Source organism: Stegostoma tigrinum, chromosome 38 (genome assembly GCF_030684315.1).
Source record: "Stegostoma tigrinum isolate sSteTig4 chromosome 38, sSteTig4.hap1, whole genome shotgun sequence".
Classification (NCBI taxonomy): Eukaryota; Metazoa; Chordata; class Chondrichthyes; order Orectolobiformes; family Stegostomatidae; genus Stegostoma; species Stegostoma tigrinum.
In genome coordinates, this window is record NC_081391.1 from 19,986,629 (window position 1) to 20,010,597 (window position 23,969).

General features: G+C 42.8%; 3 protein-coding genes across 3 annotated transcripts; all 3 read right to left on the minus strand.

Moving 5' to 3' along the window:
• Window positions 1-1,612: 1,612 nt before the first annotated feature.
• On the minus strand, window positions 1,613-6,814 carry LOC125447024 (ferritin heavy chain-like). Its single transcript, XM_059640703.1, has 4 exons — window positions 6,762-6,814; window positions 5,367-5,586; window positions 3,965-4,078; window positions 1,613-1,807 (listed from the first exon to the last, which is right to left on the minus strand). The coding sequence occupies exons 1-4, from the start codon at window positions 6,812-6,814 to the stop codon at window positions 1,613-1,615; spliced, it is 582 nt and encodes a 193-aa protein (XP_059496686.1).
• Window positions 6,815-7,101: 287 nt separating this feature from the next.
• LOC125447085 (ferritin, heavy subunit-like) lies at window positions 7,102-11,340 on the minus strand. The gene is made up of 4 exons (XM_048521183.2): window positions 11,239-11,340; window positions 8,510-8,656; window positions 7,698-7,823; window positions 7,102-7,248 (listed from the first exon to the last, which is right to left on the minus strand). Exons 1-4 carry the CDS (start codon window positions 11,338-11,340, stop codon window positions 7,102-7,104), a joined length of 522 nt encoding a protein of 173 aa, XP_048377140.2.
• A 2,997-nt stretch (window positions 11,341-14,337) lies between these two features.
• On the minus strand, window positions 14,338-23,636 carry LOC125447025 (ferritin heavy chain A-like). The gene is made up of 6 exons (XM_059640755.1): window positions 23,531-23,636; window positions 22,508-22,654; window positions 21,889-22,014; window positions 15,753-15,899; window positions 14,833-14,958; window positions 14,338-14,484 (listed from the first exon to the last, which is right to left on the minus strand). The coding sequence occupies exons 1-6, from the start codon at window positions 23,630-23,632 to the stop codon at window positions 14,338-14,340; spliced, it is 795 nt and encodes a 264-aa protein (XP_059496738.1). The 5' UTR covers window positions 23,633-23,636.
• Window positions 23,637-23,969: the final 333 nt, after the last annotated feature.

A 23,969-nucleotide genomic window follows, 5' to 3' on the forward strand; every position in this document is an offset into this window, starting at 1 on the left:
CCCTGGTCCCGGTAACACCTTTGTAAATCTTTCCGGCACCCTCTGCAATTTAATAACTTCCTTCCTATAGCAGGGTTCCCAGGACTGTACACAGTACTCCAAATGGGGCCGTGCCAATGTCCTGTCCAGCTGCAACATGACATCCCAATTCCTATTCCCAATGCTCTGACCAATGAAGGCAAGCATGCCAAATACCTTCTTCAGCACCTGATTTACAGATGACACCGACTTCAACAAACTATGTGCCTGAACCCATGTGCTGTACCTTTAACTGTGCAAGCCTCACCCTGGTTTGTTCTATCAAAGTTAAACTCCATCTCCCACTCCTCAGCCCTTTGGCCCAGTTCATTCAGATCCCATTGTTCTTAAGTAACCTTCTTCACTGGCCACCTCACCAATTTTGGTGTCAGCTGCACCTTACCAACCATACTTACTAGATTATCATCCAAATTGTTTATGTGAGTGATGAACAGTGGACCCAGCCCCCATCCCTAGAGAACACCACTGATCATTGACATCAGCTGTGAAAATATCAACCCTCCGCCACCATCCTGTGTCCTAGTGTCAAGCCAACTTTGTAGCCAATTGGCTAGCTCGCCACATAATCTAACTTCACATACTAGCCTGCCATGCAACTGCTTAGATCTGGCAGCGCTATTGTAAGTGAAGCATAATGCAGGAAAAGGAGTTTGTTCGTTTTGACAGGACAGGAAAATTGCATCTAACAGATGAGGCAATGATTGGTGATGCAGAGGAATGTGTGCGTTCTGCATGAGTGAGGGTATTAGAATGCAGACAGAGGGATTGGTTGTGAGAGCTAATGGGATATTATCATTTATCACAGAAAGTGCCAAGTTGGAGATTGATTTTCACTTACGCAGGGCATGGAAAAGACCATCCCTTGACTACTAGTCACATTTGAGGATAGTAAATGCTTGTGAAATGTCAGAATCATTTCTAATCTAATAACTGATCAAGGGGCAGATTATCTTATGATAGAGTGCGGCTGTATCTGCTGGATACAAAGGAGGTGCAACATAATTAGGAAACCCCGAAAAGGACTGTGCAGAACTGATGTTGAGAGAATGTAACTTCTCTGGTTGGAGCTAGAGAACAGGTGTTAGTTAAACCAGGTGGCAGAAAAATTTTCAGGGTTAAGAATGGGAAGCAGAGTTCTTGAAAATCAAGGGAGAGGTGCATAGATTCGTGTTAAACAGAAAGTTCTTGGGAAGAGAAGAATGCAGATTTAAATTGAAAGGTTAAATTAAGGCTGATCCAATCATAAGGAGTAAACTTGAAAGACTGAATGACCTACCCTACTATTAGTTTGAAAGAGGGAATAAAAATCCCTTTTGAGGTCTGGCTGCTGTGACCATTGCCAGTCGATATTTAAGTCACTGTTGCAGCGATAGACAGTGATTACAAGTGGATTCCTGCTTTGAGGAACAGTCACTGGACCTAAAGAGCCTACTCTACTGCTTTCACTTCACACAAGTCCTGCCAGACCTCTCGGGTTTTTCGAAATACTGTTTATTTTCATAAATTAGACAAACGCCGTTTGTGAAAGCATATTTATTTCCAGCAGATGAAGAAGCTGAGAATTAGCAACAATTCATTCATACAAGTTGTCCATTTCAGGCATGAAATGGACAAAACCCACTGGGCTTAGGGTGAGCCTGTCAAACAGGTACTCTCCCATGCCATTGTCAGGGGCTCCCAGTCTCTTCAGGTTGGTGATGTGATCTCCCAGCTTCTTGATCATCTTCACTTGCTCATCCAAGTAGTGCCTCTCCAGGAAGTCACACAGCTGGAGAAAGGAAAAAGTATTTAACTTAATGAGCATTAGAGGGTTTGGGTTTCAATGCCCAGTGTCTTTGGACTACATACAGAAGTGTAGCAGCTGAGGTTGAACCGTCTTTTAAATAAAATTCCTGCTTTCAAATACTGAGGTGACCCAAATTTCATCTTGCAGTTGCCGGAGAGGCTTGTACATTGAGCTAAGGAACATACTGGTTAAGTAGACAAAATTATTGGCAGCTTTATCAGTTCACCACAAAAATAAGTCTGTATGTCTCCAAATGAAGGTATATTTTGGATCCCTTAGGCCATTTAATAAGTTCCCAGATAGACCATAAGACATATTTGCAGAAGTTAGGCCATTTAGCCCAGAATCTGTTCTACCATTCAATGATGGCTTATATGTTTCTCAACCCCATTCTTGTGCTTTCTCCATTCCCTTTTGACAATCAAGAATCTTTCTGTCTTAAAGATGGAGAATGACCTAACCTCCACAGCCTTCTATGGCAATGATTTCCATCGATTCCCATTCTGGTTGAACAAGTTTGTCCTTTTCTGTTCTATCTCTAAATCTGTGTCCTCATCTTCTAGCCTCTCCTGCCAATGGAAGCATCTTCCCCATGCCCACTGTGCCCAGGCTGCTCAGTATTTGGACTGTTTCAGTTGGATCCCTTTCATCCTTCTAAACTCCATTGAGTATACACCCAGCGTCCTCAAACATTCCGTCACATTTCTGGGATCATTCTCATGAAGGTCCCCTGGACCAGATCCAGGGCCAGTCCATCCTACTTGAGGTATCGGGCCCAAAATTGCTCACAACGTTCCAAATCCAGTCTGACCACAGCTTTAGAAAACCACAGAAGTACATACCTGCTTTTATATCCTCGTTCTCTTGAAATAAATGCCAAGATTTTATTTGCTTTCCCAACTGATTCAAGCTGTAAGTCTACCTTTAGAGAATTCTGGACTTCAACTCTCAAGTCCTTTTGCACTCCCGGTTTCTGCATTTTCTCCCCATTTAGAAAACAGCATGCCTCTAATCTTCCTAGAGGAGTGCATGATCTCATTTTCCCACAACGTATCCCATCTGCCTCCATTTTGCCCTGTGATTCTCCCCACTCCACCTGGACATTGGCATCCCCTGTGTTCACTTGCCTCACTTTTCTAACACACCTTCATCTCCTGGTCTATCGCGTGCTCCAAATCCAGACACTACTGTTGAGGCCTGCGTATAACTCCTATTATGGTTTTTTTAACCTTTGCAATTTCTCAACTACCCAAGGATTCTACATCTGACCCTACGCTGTTTCTTGCTATTGAAGCAATTTTACTTTTTACGAATAAGGCAACCCTACTCCCTCTGCCCACGTTGATAGGATATACAGCTCCCAGTCCTGATCCCTTTGCAGCCATGTCTCCATCACATCATACCTGCGAACTGTGATCTGCACCACAAACACATGTACCTTATTTTGTATATTGCATGCATTCTGAAACCAAACCGATATTGACTGCCCCTCTTCTCATTGCCATTTGTTTATCTAGTGTGGTTGAAGTTTTATTCTTTACCCTTTCCCAATTGTCCTATTGTGTGTTCTGGAAACCTTAAGTAACCTCTCCCACGTTCTCCTGTTCCATTTTGTCACACTTTTCCTTACTGTTGGATTCATCCCCACAGGCGTTAACCTGCTGTTTTGTTTCCCTGTTGACTTCTCTACGCTTTATTCTCCCATCCCACCCCCACTTCCTAGTTTAAAGATGATTCTCTTTAAGATTTTACATTCCTATTTATCCCAATAACTCAATCCCTTTGCCTAAGAGCCTATCCACCCCTCTGAGAATGAAATGGCACCATCTCCTGGTGAGTTCCAAAATCACAAAACTCTCATGTTTCTCTTGACCTGAACGGCCATGTCCCAATTAACCAGCTGTCACTTGTGAACTTGATATGTTTAGAATTGGCAATATGCTGTTGTCCATAGTAGCCTAATAGACCATTTTATACCCACTGTTTCTCATTTGTTTGAGACCAGTCATTACATGTTTATATAGTTTTCAGTTGTACAACTGAGAATTGATACCAGTAAGCCAATAATCCATTCAATGCCTTCCATCTTACTTAAATTTATACAAGGGACAAATATTAGTGAAGCAGGGAAGAGCTCACATGAGGGTTGATGTGGTAAGAGGTGAGTTTGTGTAGATCCAGCAGACTCTGGTTCACATCCTTCTCCATCTGCAGAGCTCTCTGCATTGCCTCCAGACCACTGCCCCACTCATCCTGCTCTAGCTTCTGAAAGCAGCATAAGGCAGTTCCAACTACTAGTTGCTCATCAGCACTACCGCAGAGCAGACCAAAGGTCACATTAAGGGATGCTGACAACTGTTGCACACAATTGACACTGGAGAACGCAGGAACAGGAGGTCAACTCCCTTTTCTCCTGCGTCCATTCTTTCATGGGTGCCACTGTCAGTACTTGTTACTCATTCCCAATTGCCCCTGACCAGAGTTTTTCCTCAGCCATTCTGGAGGTCAGTTGAGAGTTAAATTATGTTGCAGTAAGTCTGGAATCATGTGTCATAGAATGATGAATCCATACAGTGTGGAAGTAGGCCATTGGCCCATCAAGTCATCACTGACCTGTTAATGATCACCCTTCACAGAGCCACCCCATCCCTGTAACCCTGTATTTTTCCTGTGGCTAGTTGCCCCAAACTGCACATCTTTGCATTGTGGGAGCAAAGCACACAGATAACAGGAGAATGAGCAAACTCCACAGGCAGTCATCCATGGGTGGATTGAACACAGAGCCTTGGCACTGAGGCAGAAGAGCAACCTCTGTGCAGACCAGGCAAGATGCTAGATTTATTCAGCTGTAAGATGTATTAGATAACCACACTTCACTTTAATGTTAAACAGTTGCATGGTCACTGTTGCGTCCACTTTGATATCTCAATTTAAATTTTCAAAACAGATAGCTGACATAGGATTTGAACCCACATTCCCAAAATATTACCTTCACTTTCTGAAAGACAGAGACATGACAGTTATGCCTTCCCAATATCTTAGCTTGAGGAAGCTTTACAGGGCTTTGAGATGCTGCAGGTTTCTAGATGTAATTACACAGCTGCATTAAAAATATTTAAAAGCCCCATTTCCCACTATTAAACCACATCAGTAAATTGGATAATCCTGTCTCCCCTCATATTGGGACTTAAATATTCCAAGAGGAACTTGAAAATTCTAAACAATGGCCAATATTACTTTCCATAAAAAGTGCCTTACATTTTGATCTGGCACCTTTTTGTCTAAAGAGTTTCTGGACCAGTAATCTCTTAATCTGCAGTTGCATGTACTCCTGAGACCTAGGCCATCTCACCTGCCATGTTGGCTGAGGAAGAAACCTAGGTTAAGTAGGATAGCTCAAAAGTAGATGACAACATTTTACCCCAATTACCTTTTGTACCCAGATTCATATCTGATTGATGGCTGCTTCCAGTTCCTTCAATTGAGGAATACTACCATCAATTCTCATCGAGGAGGATTTGCCACACATTTTATCAGGCACCCTGAATCTAATCTGGATATCCTGCAGGAGGACTCGGCCTCCACGTTTATTCTGGAATGCCATCAGTTTCTCAGCGTGTTCCCATTCCTCATGGGACTGCTCCATGAAGAACTCAGCAAATTGACGCAGGGCAACATCATCCCGGTCAAAGTAAGTAGAGAAGAGGAGAAAAATCAGGTTAGACTGTGCCCAAGTTAAAACACAGAATCTAATGTTCCTCCTGTTGAAGAATTAGGATCATTACACCCCTCAAGAACAAGATGGAAGGAATAAACCAGGAAGTGCTAGAGAGAACTAGTAGCCAGAGATTTTGAATATCAAAAAGTTTAGAAAGATTTTGACCGAAGTATCACTAAATGACTGATCAGAATATGGATGTGGGTAGATAGATTTGTGGATTGACTTTATAAAATCACAAACGTAAGACATAGGAGCAGAATTAGGTCTTTTGACCCATTGAGCCTGCACCACCATTCAGTCATGACTGTTGGTTCTCAACCCCTATTGTCCTACCTTCTGTGACCCTTGAACTCTTTTACCAATCACCCTATTTACATGTGACATCTTTCAAAGAGCTACGTGCTGAACCCTTTGGTCTCTGCTTGACATTCGTCCTCTGCCCTGGTTTGTTTTAATCAGACTGCAAGGCCTCTCTTCTATGCAAAGGTTAAAGTTGGTAAAACTGATGTAAATGAAGCAAAAAAAATGCAAGAAAAGGAGGTTGCCTACTTTGGCATGAACAGAAAATTGTATCTAAGCACTGAGGCAGTGTTTGGAGATACAGAGGGCGTGTGTTCTACATGAATAAGGATATGAGCAATCAGGTACAGGGACTGGTCGTGATCTTGAGCTATTTGGATATTACCATTGAGCACAGGAAATTGGGTTTCAGCTAGGGTCCAGTACTAGTCACATTTGTGGATGACAAGATGTTTGTGCAATGGCAGAAGCCTCTCATCTACCACCTGATAAAGGGGGCAGGCTATCTTAGGACAGACTGCAGCTGTAATTGCCAGGTAGATAATGAGAGGCAACTTAAGTATACAAGATTGAGAAGGACTGGGCAGAATTGATTGAGTATATATCTCTCGCTTCCACTAGAAGATAAAGATATTAGTTGAACTAGCTCGTGGAAAATCCTGAGGGTTAAAGAACTGGAAGCAGACGTCTTGAATACTAAGGCTGAAGTGGGTAGATTTATTAAGCAAAGTTCTTGAAGGCAGGAATGCAGATTAAGGTTCAAAATCAAATCATGGCTGATCCAATCAAATGGAGTAAATTCAAACAATTAAGTTGACTATTAGTTCCCACTCTCTGATGAAGGGTCTAGGCCCGAAACGTCAGCTTTTGTGCTCCCGAGATGCTGCTGGGCCTGCTGTGTTCATCCAGCCTCACATTTTATTATCTCTTTGCTCCTGTTGATTTAGTGGTCTAACAGCTGTGGCCATTGTCAGCTAACATTTAAGACACTGCAGTGATGGATAGTGGTTTGTTAGATAACTTGATTGGTTACTGGATCCCAAGTGTCAACTCTGCTTTCTCTTCACAAATGCTACCCAATCCTGTTGAGTTCTTTTCACCCTGCTCACGACCCGCGCCCCCCCCCCCCCCACAATAATCACTTCAGAATTAAACAAGTAACAGTTGTCAATGACCAATTTATTTCTACAACAGCAGATGGAAAAACCTGGAAAATTAGCAACAAGTCATTCACAATGGTGACCAAAATTGCCACTCAGCCGAGTGTGAGCCTGTCAAACAGGTACTCTCCCATGCCATTGGCAGGGGCTCCCAGTCTCTTCAGGTTGGTGATGTGATCTCCCAGCTTCTTGATCATCTTCACTTGCTCATCCAAGTAGTGCCTCTCCACGAAGTCACACAGCTGGACAAAGAAAAAAAAAGGTCAACCTAAACAAACAGAGTTCCCAATAAATACAGTGGCTCAATAGGGTCATGCATCAGTTTTAGTATTGGAAAATTAGAACTCACTCTTCAAATCTGAATCTTCTAGTGCCTCTTGACTGCTTTGAATCCCTGGTAAGTTTGGATATTCCTAACAGACTTCATCTTCATTAAAAGCTTTCAATTGTCCTAAAGCAGAGGAGCTGTTCACTGGCACTAATGTTGCTGAAGCAGTGTAGAAATTTCAGATTGCCTCCAATGTTCAAATGGAGGCAAATTCATTCAGACTAACATTTAATATCTTAGGAATGCTGTCAATTTGTATTCAGGTTTAGATTAAAATGGTCCTACTGCAAAGATTCAGCGTTGTCTAGTTCTTTTCGTCACAGTCAAGAAAGATTCTCAAAGTGAAAGATTAAAAAAACTCACATGAGGGTTCGTGTGGCCAGAGGCGAGTTTGTGCAGATCCAGCAGACTCTGGTTCACATCCTTCTCCATCTGCAGAGCTCTCTGCATTGCCTCCAGACCATTGCCCCACTCATCCTGCTTTGACTTCTTGGGTGCCAGGAGGAAATTGAAAATATAAAAAGTACATCCCATCAGCAAGTGATCACATCAAGCAAGTTAACAAGGATGTGCTATGTTGGACATTGTTAGTAGGATAAAAGTCAATCCTTCTTGAAGACCCCCAGTAAGTCTGTTGGGCATTACAACGTGCTAGTGGCAAGTTCTGATCCAAAAATATCATCTGCCTTAAGGCAGGAAACTCAAAGGAAAAAAAAAGGTGTTCCAAATACAAATAGAGCACTAATGTAGTAAAATCCCAGTAACTGAGCCAGAAATACATCTCCTGTGAACATTAAAGACAGCCACTGGATTAAGTTAAGCTTTTGGGGGGGGGGGGGGGGGGGTGCGGTGGTGGCGGTAGAAAGGGGAAGAAAAAAACAAAAATGTTTGCCATTGCCACCAATTTTTTAGGACAACTGCATTCCAGTTTATCCAATTACACAATGATTGCTACTAATTTCATTGTACTTTTCAGTCAGAAATCAGGGTTTCTACTGGTAGTATCCCTGCTTCTGAACCAGGGCTGAGCAACATCTGAAGGTTAATTAGAAATTCTAAGCCACTAATTCCACGTAGCTGTCATTATCCTCATGTAGAAAGAGAATGTCCCATTAAGCCAAAACAAGCTAGCCTTTAGAAAGTGAAAGTCTTTCAGAAGCAGTTGTCAGTCTAACCTTAATGTCCTGCAGGAGGACCCTGCCTCCACGTTTATTCTGGAATGCCATCATTTTCTCAGCATGTTCCCATTCCTCGTGGGACTGCTCCTTGAAGAACTCAGCAAAGTGACGCAGGGCAACATCATCCCGGTCAAAGTAAGAGAACTGCATACAGAGGGAGTGGAAAGAGTGAGACCAGACATCATTGGATGATAATGCCAATGGCTAAGTTACCTGCCATCAAGTACTGTGCTTCCAATTAAGCAGCTCACATTTTAGCCAAGAAATTGCTATTATTGGTTCCTTGTAATGTTGGCAATTCTGATGAGGTACATGATTCAACTAGAAGATGGAACAGTCCCAATGTTGGAGAGTTCATTTTGATTGTTTAATAGATTTACAAAGGAAGTTACCTGAATGGGAGCATTTTTGTTTTAATAAGGTGCACCCCCACCTCAAAAAAGTGCTGGGGCCAGATGGTTGGCTTTGAGCTGGTAAAATTATGAGGGGGATAGGTACCAACAGTTGGAGGTCTTCCCTTCCCATCTCAGGGAGTCCAAAACTAGAGGGCATAGGTTTAAGGAGCGGGTGAGGAGAAAAGATTTAAAGTGGGGCCTGGGGGCTGGAGACAGGGGGCACACAACCACTTCTAGAGGTTAGTGGGTATCAGCCATGATCACAATGAATGGTGGTGCTGGCTCGAAGGGCTGAATGGCCGACTCCAGCACCTATTGACTATATGGAATGAACTGCCAGATAAAGCTGTTGTATCACCCTCCACAACTTTAAGACAAGTACACAGATATGAAAGGTTTAGAGGTACATGGGACCAGTTCAGATTGAGAAACCAGGCTGGTGTGAACAATTTGTGCTGAAATGTCTGTTTCTGTGCTGTATGAAACAGTCAGACAAATGCTGGCTTAGATAAAAGCAGACAAATGGTTAGGAGGAAATCTCTCACATTCAGTATTGATGGTTGATCTGTGATCAACAGGCCAGGCCTGCCATCACTTCTAACTGAAGAGTGTGCTAAAACTGATCACATCCAACAATTACAACATGAAAATTGGATTTCTTTCAAGTTGACCAGGTTCATGTATTTTAATGCCTCAGTTATTGGAGAAAATGCTTACTAGAGGCCAGCTCCTGAGATTTGTATGAGCACACCACAGGACAAGACATCAGGATCTGTTCTAATAATTCACAGCAATAGCCTGAAGCCAATTCAATAGCCCATGGAAGTTCTATTTTAATGTAGAGTTGCCCACTTAGAGGTGGGAAGAAATTGGGATGGTTCTTCTTGGAGAGATCAGACAGAGGTTTAAGACAAAAAGTAAGCAGGCTGGATAGGGAGAAACTCAGGTTGGTATAGATTTAAAATAAAATGCCCAAAGGAACATGGGACAATTGAGAAATCCTTTTCTGCAGTAGCTAGGGTATGGAATGCACTTCCTGCAAGTTTGAGGTACATTCAGGAGGGCATCAGATGGTGATCAAAAATCATGAAGCTCTGTGCAAGGGTTGGGTAGGGATAAGAAAGAAAAAAAATGGAGTTGGGTAATGCTCCCTGAAGTAAGTGAAATATCATGAGCTGAGTAGCCTCTTTGAGCTGCAAGAGACAATTTCAGAAACTTTTGCAGTTTCCTGCTTCTGTCCACAGAATTTCCTGAGACATTTAATGTCAGGATACAGGGTTTACATAGTTCCATCCTTTCAAATGGAATTGAAGAGTGAAAGACTAATATCCTAGACATATTAAGAGAAGGGACAACAATGGGACTAATCCCCTTTCAGTAGCCAGAGGCGTTATTCCAGTTTACTTAAATTGATTCAATTTTCAAGTCTTGTAGAACCTGAAGATATTTTATATGACAGTTTTGTGAATTTACAAATGAAAGCAAAAAAAAATGTCATGTCAGACAGAGGCTGCAGTCTCCATGATAATAAGCCATGAGTTGGGAAATTGAAGAGGAAGAGGCTTTACTTCTGAAGTGTAAAAAAAAATTAAAAAAAAAGGAGGAAATCAGAACAGATGCAGAGAAAATTCAAAACTGGCAGCTCACTATGCTGTTTAACTATTCAGTCTTAAGGTTGTTGACTGAAGAATCATTTGTCTAATGAAGGTTCTCTCAAGCACAATAAAAGCCCCTTCCTATAACAGCTCAGGAGTAAGTGGTAGAATAGAAAACTCCAAGATGTTTGTATTAACCAATCCATCCAGCATCTATTTCTTTGCAAACTCCAGTTAATTTTCTTTTCCTTCTCAGGTCAAGCAAAAGAGAAGAGGGTGGGTGAAAAAAGTCTCCTAAATAGCTAACTTGGAATGATTACATCATACAAGGGATACTAGCAAAAAGGTTTCAACACACAAGTTATTTTTATTGCCATAGAAATAAAAAGTAGTGGTGAAGTGAAGGCTCATATGCCAACAAGTTTGTCACTAAACATATAAACCTGGCCAACATTTAACATTTAAATGGAAAATCTAAAGTTAATAAGATGACTGTTTTAAAGGCAAAAAGGATATTAGAAAACCAAGCTTTAGATATTAACATTTGAGAACTTACAATTACAGAGTGGGTTGGGGTCTGAATATTATCAAACATTTTCACTATTTAGTCTCAGGAGGGCCACAAAAATGCATCCTCAACTAGATCATTGGCATAAAGACAGTACCTTCATAAAATAAAAAGAAAGGAAGGAGTAATCTTCCTTTTAAATTAAAGCTTAAAACTAATGAAACTCACCATGGAGAGGTAAACATAGGAAGAACAGAGCTCCAGGTTGATCTGCTTGTTAACAGCATCCTCACAGTCCTTGTGGTAGTTCTGACACACTTGGGAGGCCATTGTCACTCTCCCTGCTCACTATCACCTAGACAACTCTAGATCTAAGCCACTTTCCCACAAGCTCTTGAATTTATAATTCTGGGAACATCCTGCACTCACCCAAGGAATGATGTCACCAATGATGATCGACAATCCTTAGTAGCCAATCAGGAGTCTCCCATCAATCCAGGCACTCATGTAAGACAGGGAATGGTGTGTAACAGCCAGAGCCAAGCAGAGCAGAGCAATACAAATAGATTCAGATAATTTAGACCACGTAAATAGGCAGAGACTATACAAAACCATTTCACCATTCAATTGGATCTTGGTTGGCTTACAGTTAAACTCTGAATATCTTATCTTCCTTCTATATCAACTTTACACCCTTTGCTTAACAAATGATCACCAATCTCAGTCTAAAGTATTCAATTGAGTCAATATTCAATTAATGCTTTGAGAGAACAATATCCAGATTTAAGGTATTCTTTGCGTGGGAAGTGAAGGAAACCAAAATGCACATCTCACTTCCTTCACCAAGGTCATTGCTAAACATGACCCCCAGGCCCATGTACAGGTTCCTGGGGAAAGATGGCCATAGCTTTGCTATTCAAGGTAGATAGCCATTAGCTCTCCTCTATCTCCCCCACCCTTACCAATTCCAAACCATTTCTGAAGGTTTCCTCCACATGCTTCACTTTCTTACAATTATTTTATGGACTCTTGTCTGTAATGGAATTTAGTTGCTGTGACTTTCTTTAAGTTGAAACTGATAGGATTCTCAAAATCAGATTTCCTCATATATTTTGGGAAATTCATCCCTGGAGACAACATTGAGCACAATTCTATCTGTGTTCACCCATCTCTTAACGAGTTGATACATCACTCATCAGGTCCGGAAGATGTCAGTGATAATGACATTGATCACACCAATTGATGGATATTGACCTGCACTAGATTGCGGTCAATCTGTAAATCAAACAAGTTGGTGATGTTCATCGACAAGATGCCTCAACCAGAATTCTACTGTTCCCATTACCATCAAGTTTTGAGTGGACTTCTTTCTTGTTAATGACAAACCATACCCAGTCTAATGTGCTGTTGCTTCTGCAAATTATAGAATCATAGAACCCCTACAGTGTGAAAACAAGCCATTCAGCCCAACAAGTTCACACTGACCATCTGAAGAGCATCCCACCCAGACTCATCCCTCTACTCTTTCCTTATAACCCTGCATTTTCCCCACGGCTAACACAACTAATTGGCACGTCCCTGAACACTGTGGGCAACTTAGCATAGACAATTCACCAAGCCTGCACATCGTTGGATTGATAGAATATTGAGTTTATTTTGAGAGGTATTTGTGAGACAAGATTTAATGTTTGAAAGTTGAAGAGCCTTGGGAAGTCATTTGTGCCTTTCTGCTTTTATTTATCCAACACTTGATATGGCCCTTGGACAGTGAGGGTGCAGGACTCCCATGAGAGTCATCTTAACGTGGCCAATGCTCGGTCACATAAATAGGTGAAGACAAAACCTCATTTCCATGATCTTGTGAGCAGTAGAAGTTGGAAGGTAACCAGTCAGCTGTTTGAGCACTGAAACAAGATCATGTCTGTTGTACTTACAGCCACAATACTATTTGTAACTAACGAAGAGATGGCTTGCCAGAGCAGAAGTAGAGACCCCAAGGTGAGAAACATGAGCTGAAATTGAGGGAATTGCAAGTTCAGAGACAACAATGGCTATAGTAGAGTTGGTGTTGGAACAGATGTACTCCTGCTCTCGGCTCAGTGACAATTTAAGCCTCAAAACAAGGATAATGACAGGGAAGAGTCAGAATACGGAGGTAGGAAATAACTGTTGAGTTTACATCCAGGGGCTGTATTTAACTCCTGAGCAAGAGCATATCAGACCACCAGGCACAGGGAGAACAGCAAGAAACACTTTCAATCCTCTGGAAGAACTGAAAAATGATTGTTTTAAAATAACAGGAACTGGAAATATGACAATAATCTCAACCCCACTTTCCACCTATTCCTGTCAACCTTTTACCTCTGCTCAAGAATTTACCTCAAAAGTACTGAAAATCATTTGGGAGACTCCCAATACTTCAATTTGCTTAAAAGCAAGTTTCATCTTACATAGGTGACATCTTGCCCTAGTTTTACCCACAAGAGAGAGAACATCCACCCCACTGCCTCACAAGAGCCTTAAATCAAGTCCCTTTTCCACTCCCTATAATTGGTAGTTACAAGCTAGCCTCACCTGGTCAAACAGCAGCCAACTCTATATTGGTCTAGTGGACCTTTTCTGACCATCTTTTGTAGCATCTGCCTTCTTTAAATAAAGGCGATGAACCCCATTCTCTAGCTGTTGTGTCACTAATGCCCTGGATGGTTGAGGCCAAACATCTGGTGTTCAAATTCACATTGTGAGCAACACTTCATTTGTCTGCCTTCCCAGAAATGTACCCAGCCTCTGAGAAGGCATAACATTAAAAAAGCCACAGGACTACTCGACAGCTTGAAGAGATTACTTGGACTGTGTGCGCTGTGTCTATTATGGGACAATTTGATAGGGAAACAAGAGTGCTTTACTTTCAAAGTAAGTGACTACGAGAAGTTACTTCCCTAGTGATTGGAGACTCTACTCCATAAACATGTGACCCTGTCCTGGGGAGTGAGATAGGAACACTGTCAAAGCAGTTTTCCTGTTTTTGACTGGAGCAGAGGGAATTCCATTCTATAGCTGAGTGGTGTTTCCACCCAGGAAAATGCTAATCTGTTAAAAATAAATTTTTGCAGAATTGGCTGCCCCTGGAAACCCTGGTCTGCTTGTGATTGGAGGTCAGTAACTGGATCACAGTCAATTTATACAGCAAGCAATCTGATCTGGACCTATTTTCAGGGAATGAGCAGTAGAGCAACAAGTCTGCTTAACAGATATTTATTTCTCCAAGTGAAGAAAATAAAACAGAACTGGTTTGCATTGAGTGCTGAAATGATTCCAAACTGTCATTCAGCTGAGTGTGAGCCTGTCAAACAGGTACTCTCCCATGCCATTGGCAGGGGCTCCCAGTCTCTTCAGGTTGGTGATGTGATCTCCCAGCTTCTTGATCATCTTCACTTGCTCATCCAAGTAGTGCCTCTCCAGGAAGTCACACAGCTGGAGAGAAACAAGGAGCAAGTCATCAGTTCAGACTGACATGGTTGGATTGTTCTGAATTTGGGCATGTTATGGATGAGTACAGCTAAAAGTGCCTTCTCAGCTACAAGTATTCCAGAAGGCAGAGCAAAAGTGTGACTTGTATGCAAGTGCTACGCTAATGCTATTTAACAAACAAATCCCATGATTAACATGACACTGAATAAACCTACAAGTTACCAGGATCTCATTGATAACAGACAACAGTATTTGATACAAAACAATTCCACATCAACCCAGACCAATACAGAGTCCTGGACGGATTCTACCATCACCTTCAATATGAATGAAAGTTCACTAAGAATTCACATGAGGGTCCGTGTGGCCAGAGGCGAGTTTGTGCAGATCCAGCAGACTCTGGTTCACATCCTTCTCCATCTGCAGAGCTCTCTGCATTGCCTCCAGACCATTGCCCCACTCATCCTGCTCTGGCTTCTGGAAGAAGGGTTTTGTTAGTCAGAAGCTGCTTATGGGCGTTTGTAGTAGAACTGAAGGCTGTGCCTTTTATGGCTAAAAACGCTTGTTCGAGGTGTTGCAGATTGTTCTATTCAAAAGGTGACGGTGGCAGAGAGGGGCATAACCTGCCACATCTTAACATAAAACACACATTCGGAATCAAAGCATACAAGGCACATGTGATGTTAGTGCTGGGAGCTCGAGACCCTGATGTGGCGTTTGAAGTCAGTCACTCTCCCCCATCCAGATGGGGAATTGCTGGTGTCAGTGTGAATTACTAGACTATTGTCCTTCCTAGTCAGTCCCAGCTGCAAATAAGGGAATGCCACACAACATGTTGCATTCCCCGAAGTGACACCAGCCCAGATGTTTCCAATGGTCAATCGTTTAAGACCACCAGGATGATAGTGAAAAAAAAAAAAAAAAAATCACTCGGCACTACAGCCCAATGAAGGGTCAAATTCTTTTGCTATTTGAGCATTTTAGAATTCAATTAAATTCTTAAACACCACCCTAACCATGTGGATGGAAACCTTGGTTAAAAACCCACCAGGGGTCCTAAAACCATGAATTTAAGTCAAGTACATGTCATACAGAGGAGTGCACATCTCAATCAATTGGTTCTGATCGCTCCACTGGATGAAAAAAATCTAACAAAAACATTTCAGCCCATGCACTTGAACAGGTGCAGAACATCTAAAACACCCAGGCTTCTGTCAAAGTAAACCCTCAAGCTTTCCCCTTTTAAATTAAAAGGGGGTTAAAAGTCCAACCTTGATGTCCTGCAGGAGGACTCGGCCTCCACGTTTATTCTGGAATGCAATCAGTCTCGCAGCATGTTCCCGTTCCTCATGGGACTGCTCCTTGAAGAACTGAGCAAAGTGATGCAGGGCAACATCATCCCGGTCAAAGTAAGAGAACTGTGGGAGGAAGGATTGGACAGAATTCAATTAAAGTAGACCCAGACATTCTAAGAGCCAAGGGCTTGGTTACTCATTCTCTACCTGGCTTCAAGTTAGAGACTTGGAATTCTAATCAAATATATTGGTCTCAGCTAGTTTGAAATCTAGTCATGTCTGACCACATGCAAACCCCATCCTTGTTTTGGGGATCATGTTAAGAAACAGTAGATGTTAACAGTCCAGAGACAGCAGTAATTTTTTGCTTAGCATTCCACTGACTCTACTTAATGCCACAAAGACTTGCTTCCCTCACTAGTCAGGGAAGGGGTGCAGAAGAACCATCTGAACAGCCTAACATTGACTCTTCACATGGATTAGTAATGTCAGTTCAGGTAAGGAAGAGCTAGTCAGTTTTGGGGGCAGTGAAAACAAGATTGATCAGCTAGTTCCTCACCTCAACATTCAGTTTTACCATTAAAGCAAGGAATTAGATTGCTTCTATGGAGTAGAATAATTCTTGTTGTCCAACCCACAGATTTAGCCATTTTAAAGAACATGACAGTCACAAGTGAGACAACACAGACTTGTATCTCAAAATTTAATTTCGCAGGGGAGGCAGAGGTTAGAATTAAATCTTAACTGACTGGTCACTAACACCAGAACTATTTACACAGCATACAGTGAATTAGTAATAACTTGGAAAAAGTACCCAAAAGATACAGCACTCACCATGGAGAGGTAAACATAGGAGGAATAGAGCTCCAGCTTGATCTGCTTGTTAACAGCATCCTCACAGTCCTTGTGGTAGCTCTGACACACTTGGGAAGCCATCTTCACACCTAATTACAAAAAGCAAACCTAAACAACAGCCTAACCCCACCTCCCACCATCTCTAGTATTTATGTAAATTGAAATCTGCATTCCAACAGGAAATGTTATCACCAATAGTGCTTGGCTATTAGGGATTTCCAATCAGCAGGCTCCCATGAATACAGGCATTAATTAGGGAGACGTGCTGGTGGGAGCTATGTACAAAGCAGAGCCAATCGGAGCAGTGGGAAACCAGCAGGTTTCAACAGTTTGGGCCATGGGAACAGGAGGAGACCATTCAGCCCCTCAAACCTATTTCAGTATTTAATTAGATCTTGGCTGGTCTGCTTCTCAGTTCCATATAAACTACCTTCTTCCATAAAGCGGAATCATAGAATCCCATCACAAATTCACCAAAGATCCTCAGATTGCACCTTCCAAGCAGATGACCATTTCCATCCAGACAGACAAGGGCAGCAGACACATGAGAACACCACCAACTTCAAGCTCCCCTCCGAGCCACTCACCATCCCGACATGGAAATATGTTGGCGTGCCTTCAGTGTCTCTGGGTGGAAATCCTGGAATTCCCTCTGTACGGCCATCGGGGTCGACATGGACTGCAGCAGCTCATGAAGGCAGTTGAACCCCATGTTCTCAAGGGGAATCTAGCAATGTACAATAAATGCTGGCCCAGCCCATGACTGCCCTTGTCCCGCAAGTGAATACTCAAAAAAATTACAGTGCCGCAGGAGGCCATTTGGTCAATTGTGCTGCACCAGATCCATTGTGCTCATCTCTTGCCATGTCCCTGCACATCACCACGATCCCAAAAGAAAACCCAATGCTCTATTCAAAGCTTCAATTGTACGTGCCTTCCCCACGTCTCCAGGCAGCACATTGCACATACTCTCCACATTCTGTGTAAAAATGTTTTTTTTTCTCACTTCACCCTTGCTTTGTTTGCACATCACTTTAACTATCCCCTCACGTATCTACTTTTTAAAATTTGTTGACGGGTTGAGGGCATTGCTGACTAGGCAGCATTTATTGCCCATCCCTAATTGCCCAGAGGGCAGTTAAGGGTCAACCACATTGCTGTGGGTTTGGAGTCTCATGTTGGCCATTTGGCAGTTTGGCAAATGGTGGTTTTTTTCCCTAATGGACATTAGAGGACCAGATGGATTTTTCCAGCAATTGACAATGGACTCATGGTCATCGTTAGATTCTTAAACTCCAGATATTTATTGAAATCAAATTCCACCATTTACCGTGGCGGGATTTGAACCAGGGTCCGCAGAACATGATCTGGGTCTCTAGATTAACAGTCCACAATCATACCACGAGGACATCGCCGAGTAAAAAATAAATGGGTTACTTAACAACAGCCAAGAATCTCTGATTTGAATGTTCAATGTATTCCCAAGGTTTTGGCAGAGCAGCGTTTAGATTTCCAGTATTGTGTGTGTGAGGAGCACCATCCCTAATGGATGAGCTCTAACCTTTAGGTTATGCTGCTGTCTACACCGACTTCCTCTTGTCCGAAAATATCCCACCCGAGAACATTGTTTTTCTCTCGTTGACTCGATCAAATCAATTAATCAGCTTCAAATCTTAATAATAATTATTCCTTGTTCTTCTACACTCACAGGAACTTGAGGTTTTAAAAAATGTTGTTTTGGGATGTTGGCATCACTGGCGGGGCGTGTATTTATTGCCCATCCCTAGTTTCCTCTTGAGAAGGTGGTGGTGAGTTGCCTTTGTGAACAGTTGCAATGTCCATCTGGTGCAGATAGACTCAGATTGCCCCTAAGGAGAGAATTCCAGAAATCTGACTGATTTAACACTGCAGTGACACTGAAGGGACGGTAATATATTTCCAAGCCAGGATGGTGGATGGCTTGGAGGGGAACCTGCAGGGGGTGGTGTTCCCACGTATCTACTGCCCTTGTCTGAGCAGATGGAAGTGGATGTGGCTTTGGAAGGAGCTGTCAAAATACCTGAATTTCATCTTCAATGCAAATTGCCTTCATTGTTTAACCCTTTCGACCTGTTGTCATCCTGTGCTGCATTCCCTCACAGACTCATAGATCGAGACCTGAATACAGTATCATGGATATGCACTCACTGGCATTTAATAAATGGTAGCAGAACTGTCCGATCAATAACATGGGGGCATCATTTTAAGGTGAAGAGCAGTAGGTTTAGAGGGGATTTGCCAAAAACATTTTTCACCCAGATGGTGTGATGGGAATCTGGAATGCACTGTGTGGGAGGGTAGTAGAGATGGGAAACATCACAACTTTTGAAACGTACATGGATGGGCACTTGAAGTGTCATTACACTCAAGGCTATAGGTGAAGTGCTAGAAAGTGAGATGAGTGTAGATAGGTCAGCACAGACCTGATGTCTATGGCCCGAATGTCTATCTCTTTGTATTCCAGACAATTCTGTGCCTGTCCACTAGCTCTTGCAATTTCTGCAGATGGATCCCGTAACCTTATGGTCACCACCAATTCTGTTCCCCGAATGTCACAGTTTAGCTAATTTCTCTTTCTTGTTCCGAAGTGTATGGCCTCACTCTTCCTCACATTGAGGCCTGCCTGCTGCTGTTTGCTCATTCATTTCAACAATAGCTTGTTGCAAACGTTCAGGTCCCATCCACACCATCCACTTTGTCGCTTAACTTTGTTTTGTCAGGAAATTTGGACATATATCTCTCGAGTCCTTCATCTACGTCAATCTGTCAATGTGAAACTGAAGCCCAAGTGGAGATCCCTGGGAGTGAGAGTCAAATTTTGTCAATCAAAGTTGGCAGCCATTCTGTCAGCCACCTTCCCCCTTCCCAATTCCCAACCCATGTCCAACAGTAACTTCCTATTGTACGTGCATGCATTTTTCCTAATTATATCATGGATACTCGTCATTGGTGGAATTGATTTTATTTGCTTTGACTGTTCTCAAACTGATAGCATCAGTCCTCCAGGTCAGAGCTCCCCAATTCACCTTAGGGTTTGACGAGTTTGTAAATGAATATTTCTCCCTGTACATGATGTCGAATTAAATGACATCTGAAGGTTTGAAGCATCTCTCATCTGGTCCAGAAGAGGTCAGGGACACTGACACTGATCACAGCCGTTGAGGATATTACCCTGCACGAGATAGCCTGCAGCAAATCTGCAAATCAACCAGTCCCACTGGGAAAACAGAGATAATGGGAACTGCAGATGCTGGAGAATCCAGGATAACAAAGTGTGGAGCTGGATGAACACAGCAGGCCCAGCAACATCTCAGGAGCACAGCACTGGGGGAAACAGACAGGATGCCTCTATCGGAATCCTATCGCTCCCATTGCTGTTAAGTTTCATGTAGAGCTTTATCCGATCAAGCTCAGGAGCTCTATCATCCATTCCTTCTTCTGTAAGGAAGTTGTCTGTTGGATTTCTCTTAGATTTGAGAAAAAAAATATGAAAAGCAGTATCAACTCAGGACGAGAATCAATTCTTTTGGTATTTCCTGACACCAGCAAAATATAGTCCTTTCAATTTAGAGTGCAAGAAATTGTTGAACAAATTGCAGCCTGAGAATCTACGTCCAGTACCAGATTTAAGTCCTGCTTGATAATGTCTCACTTCTGCACCCCTGCCCTCCTCAGGACTGACTCTGAGCACTGCAGTATATGGAAAATGACTATTCAGTTAGTTCGCTACATCCAGGGTAAGCACCAGGATTCCTTACTCATTTAATTGCATGTTTGTGACAAAAAAAAATGGGTGCCAGCGTCCACGTGGCGGACTCCCAGTGCAATGGCCACCTACCTCTATACAACAGAGACTCTCTCACTGGTGTGTCTCGCAAGCCAGCCGGCAAGCAGGCTGTTGTTTGGATAATGAGTGCTTTCCTGAAGTTTGGCAGTGGGCACAGTTGTTTGTCATAAACTCAGCTGTGTTAGCTGTTAATTGCCAGTGCCGAGGGCAGAAAGTAAAAGGAAACATCAGCCCACCCACTATTAAACTTGGGGGAAAAAAAAAAAAGAGTTTTCTAACCACGTGCCAGCTGAAGCTATTTCACATGGGCACCAACTGCATTGTTGAGATGCTCGAGTCACACGTAGGCCAGATCAGGTAATGGTAGCAGATTTCACTCCTCAAGAAAGATTAGTCAAACAGAAGAATGGTAGATATGCAAAACTGTCAGATAGTAAACTGCCCTGATACACCGGCTGCCTCTTTAGGTCTTTAAGGATTCTGCAAACTCTCAGCTCACATTTGGAAGAAAGTTGAGCACTGGCTGCCAAACTTCAGTAAAGTAAGGAACTGCAAAAGCACATTTAAGAGAAGTGTCGTGTAGTGACAGCATCCCTAGACCAGGGTGGTCAGATTTGAGCCCCACCTGAGAGGTGATTAACATCCAAAAATGAATTGATTAGCAGAGGGTTCAACTGTGTCAAAAGGTGAGAAAAGCACCTGCCATACAACCTAGATATGATGGATCTGAACAAAAATCAGTTATTCAATTTCACTAAAAGTGTTTCTTCATTATGGAGATTTTATTTTCCAAGTCAACAAGGGTAGATAAAGTTTCTAAAACACTAAATCCATTTACAGCACTGGTGGGATTCTAAAATCCCACTCAGCTGAGTGTGAGCCTGTCAAACAGGTACTCTCCCGTGCCATTGGCAGGGGCTCCCAGTCTCTTCAGGTTGGTGATGTGATCTCCCAGCTTCTTGATCATCTTCACTTGCTCATCCAAGTAGTGCCTCTCCAGGAAGTCACACAGCTGGAACAAACAGCCAGAATGTAAAGTTAGAGCAGACAAACATCAAGAATCACACCATTGCATTTTTGAAGTGATTATAGGTGTGTACAAGTGCATTTATTTGCGAGCAGCTTGCTCTCCAGAAACAATGAATAGACTGGAATAGCTTTATTGGCAACTATGCTATTTTAGAAGTGGTTATAGAAAGCCCGGTTTGCCCACAGGGGTCAAACTGTCATTTCACTGAATTGGGTGGAAGTTCATAAATACATGAACCTCACACCAAGTCAGCAGGGCACCTATCAGTGCCTGACATCTATGGTCACGATGGCTGCTGCTCTAGGACTGGAGAACAGCAAGCCTATGCTAATAGAAGAGCAAGGGCAGATTCCCATGTCACCTTCAGCTCCCTCGAAACATTCATCCCATCAGGAACGCACATGACGGTCAGTGTTGCCAGAGGCGAGTTTGTGCAGATCCAGCAGACTCTGGTTCACATCCTTCTCCATCTGCAGAGCTGTCTGCATTGCATCCAGACCACTGCCCCACTCATCATGCTCTGGCTTCTGGAGGGAGAAAGATAGTCATTTGTGTGGTTAGAAGGTCCAAGACTCATATGAGAGCAAGGAAATGGAGACATATGGTAATCTGTGCTAAATCCAAACAAAGCATGAAAATCAATTCAAAATTCAGATAAGGTCATGGAGACCATTATCAGACATTTGATCCATCATGAAGAACTGCTGACAGATCAGGATTTAAAAACTGGCTGAAACAGTTGGACAACATTAGCTGTATTCAAGCAAGTCTACAGTAATGTGTCATAGTCTAAACTGACATTTGGGCCAGGTCAGTGCTAAAACCCTTTCATTCTGAGCATTCAGATTTCTTGTTTTAGAAAGGCAAGAATTAGCAAAACCAACTCACATCAAGCGGAGACTTTCTATCAAGACGCTTCACTCATCTCCACAAGATGTACAGGGGAGTCTAGAACAGCAAGGCCATTGTACAAGCAGGAAACTACACAATTTGCATTTACACTACAAGACAGAATCCAACCTTGATGTCCTGCAGGAGGACACGGCCTCCACGTTTATTCTGGAATGCCAGAAGTTTCTCAGCATGTTCCCATTCCTCATGGGACTGCTCCTTGAAGAAATCAGCAAAGTGACGCAGGGCAACATCATCCTGGTCAAAGTGAGAGAACTGTGTAAAAAGAAACAAAGTGGGAAAGTTGCTCAAAGTGGGAAGTGACCGTCCATCAGAAAGTAACCCAGTCACCATCACGAATCATCACAGTTAGGTGAGGGAATGGAGGAATGTTGGCAGGACAAAAGCAGAGAAATCATCCCCATGGATTATGGCCCAAATAGCAGGCATTAGGTTTAGTTTTCCATGAGGGAAGTAAAAGCCAACTGCAACCACTGGCCTGACAGTGCCCTATGAAGTCAGTCACAGCCATGAGACATCCCTATTGCTCAGCACTGGAAGCTGGTCCGGACATGACCAACTGAGGCAGGATGTTGGCTTGTCGACTAACAGAGCCAGAAGTCTGTCAGCTCCCTCATCAACAAATCTAGTTTTGAGTCTATTCGGCATGGATGCCCAAGTAGAAAGTCACACTTGGACATGCAGAGGTTCAATCAAATCAAATAGCAACACTTAATCCTCATATTCAGTAGCTAGTAGTCTTTTGCTCCTCAAAAGACCAGGGGCCAGGTTAATTTGGCAACTTAAAAGGTAGAAGTTGATTGGAGAAAGTTTCAACAAGCAGAGTGATTTTTATAAGTTCTTCAGCCAATAAAATAGGGTTAAAGTTAGCAGCAAAGCCAGCTTACCCCTCTGTAGCACCAGCCATACACTGTCCAGAAGAACAATAAGGGCAGGGGACCCTCAAGGGTGAGTTTCAATTTAAGAAACACCTACATTTAAGTGTTCAGTATTAAGTGTGTTAGCTGGATTCAGTCAGGGAAGCAGGAGACTCCAGATACATTCTGCAGGTAGTTCATTGAACCAGAAAACACCAAAAGCCTCATCACAATTATAATCACAGCCTTAAGTCTTGAAGCAATCAAGCTTCACCATGGAGAGGTAAACATAGGAGGAATAGAGCTCCAGGTTGATCTGCTTGTTAACAGCAGCCTCACAGTCCTTGTGGTAGTTCTGACACACTTGGGAGGCCATTGTCACTATCCCTGCTCACTATCACCTAGACAGCTCTCATATCAAGTCTTTGTACCACAAGCTCCAGTATTTATACTCCTGGGACATTCTACGCTCAACGAGGGAATGACATCACCAATGATGACTGACATTCCCTGAAAGCCAATTAGGAATCTCCCATGAATTTAGCCCCACCTCTGCCCTCCCACCAATTAGAGAGAGGGTGTGGGTGTATGAGGCAGAGCTGATCAGAGGTGCAGATTGTTGTCAAGTCTGGATGGTTATTCTGTGATTGGATCAGCAGTCGGTCATTTAGAATCTCCAATCTGCCGGAACTCTCTGTCGGGTCATGGTTAGT

Coding starts and splice junctions, on each gene's coding strand:
- LOC125447024 (XM_059640703.1), bottom strand. CDS start 6,814: ATGGCCACAGCTGTTAGACCACTAAATCAACAGGAGCAAAGAGATAAT. Junction 5,587..6,761: donor GAGCAAAGAGATAATAAAAT/GTGAGGCTGGAT, acceptor ATTCTTCAACAG/GAGGAACATTAGATTCTGTG. Junction 4,079..5,366: donor ATATCCAGATTAGATTCAGG/GTGCCTGATAAA, acceptor AAGCTAGAGCAG/GATGAGTGGGGCAGTGGTCT.
- LOC125447085 (XM_048521183.2), bottom strand. CDS start 11,340: ATGGCCTCCCAAGTGTGTCAGAACTACCACAAGGACTGTGAGGATGCT. Junction 7,824..8,509: donor TCCTCCTGCAGGACATTAAG/GTTAGACTGACA, acceptor CTGGCACCCAAG/AAGTCAAAGCAGGATGAGTG. Junction 7,249..7,697: donor CTGGCCACACGAACCCTCAT/GTGAGTTTTTTT, acceptor TTCTTTGTCCAG/CTGTGTGACTTCGTGGAGAG.
- LOC125447025 (XM_059640755.1), bottom strand. CDS start 23,632: ATGGCCTCCCAAGTGTGTCAGAACTACCACAAGGACTGTGAGGCTGCT. Junction 22,655..23,530: donor CCTATGTTTACCTCTCCATG/GTGAAGCTTGAT, acceptor CTTTTTACACAG/TTCTCTCACTTTGACCAGGA. Junction 22,015..22,507: donor TCCTCCTGCAGGACATCAAG/GTTGGATTCTGT, acceptor TTCTCCCTCCAG/AAGCCAGAGCATGATGAGTG.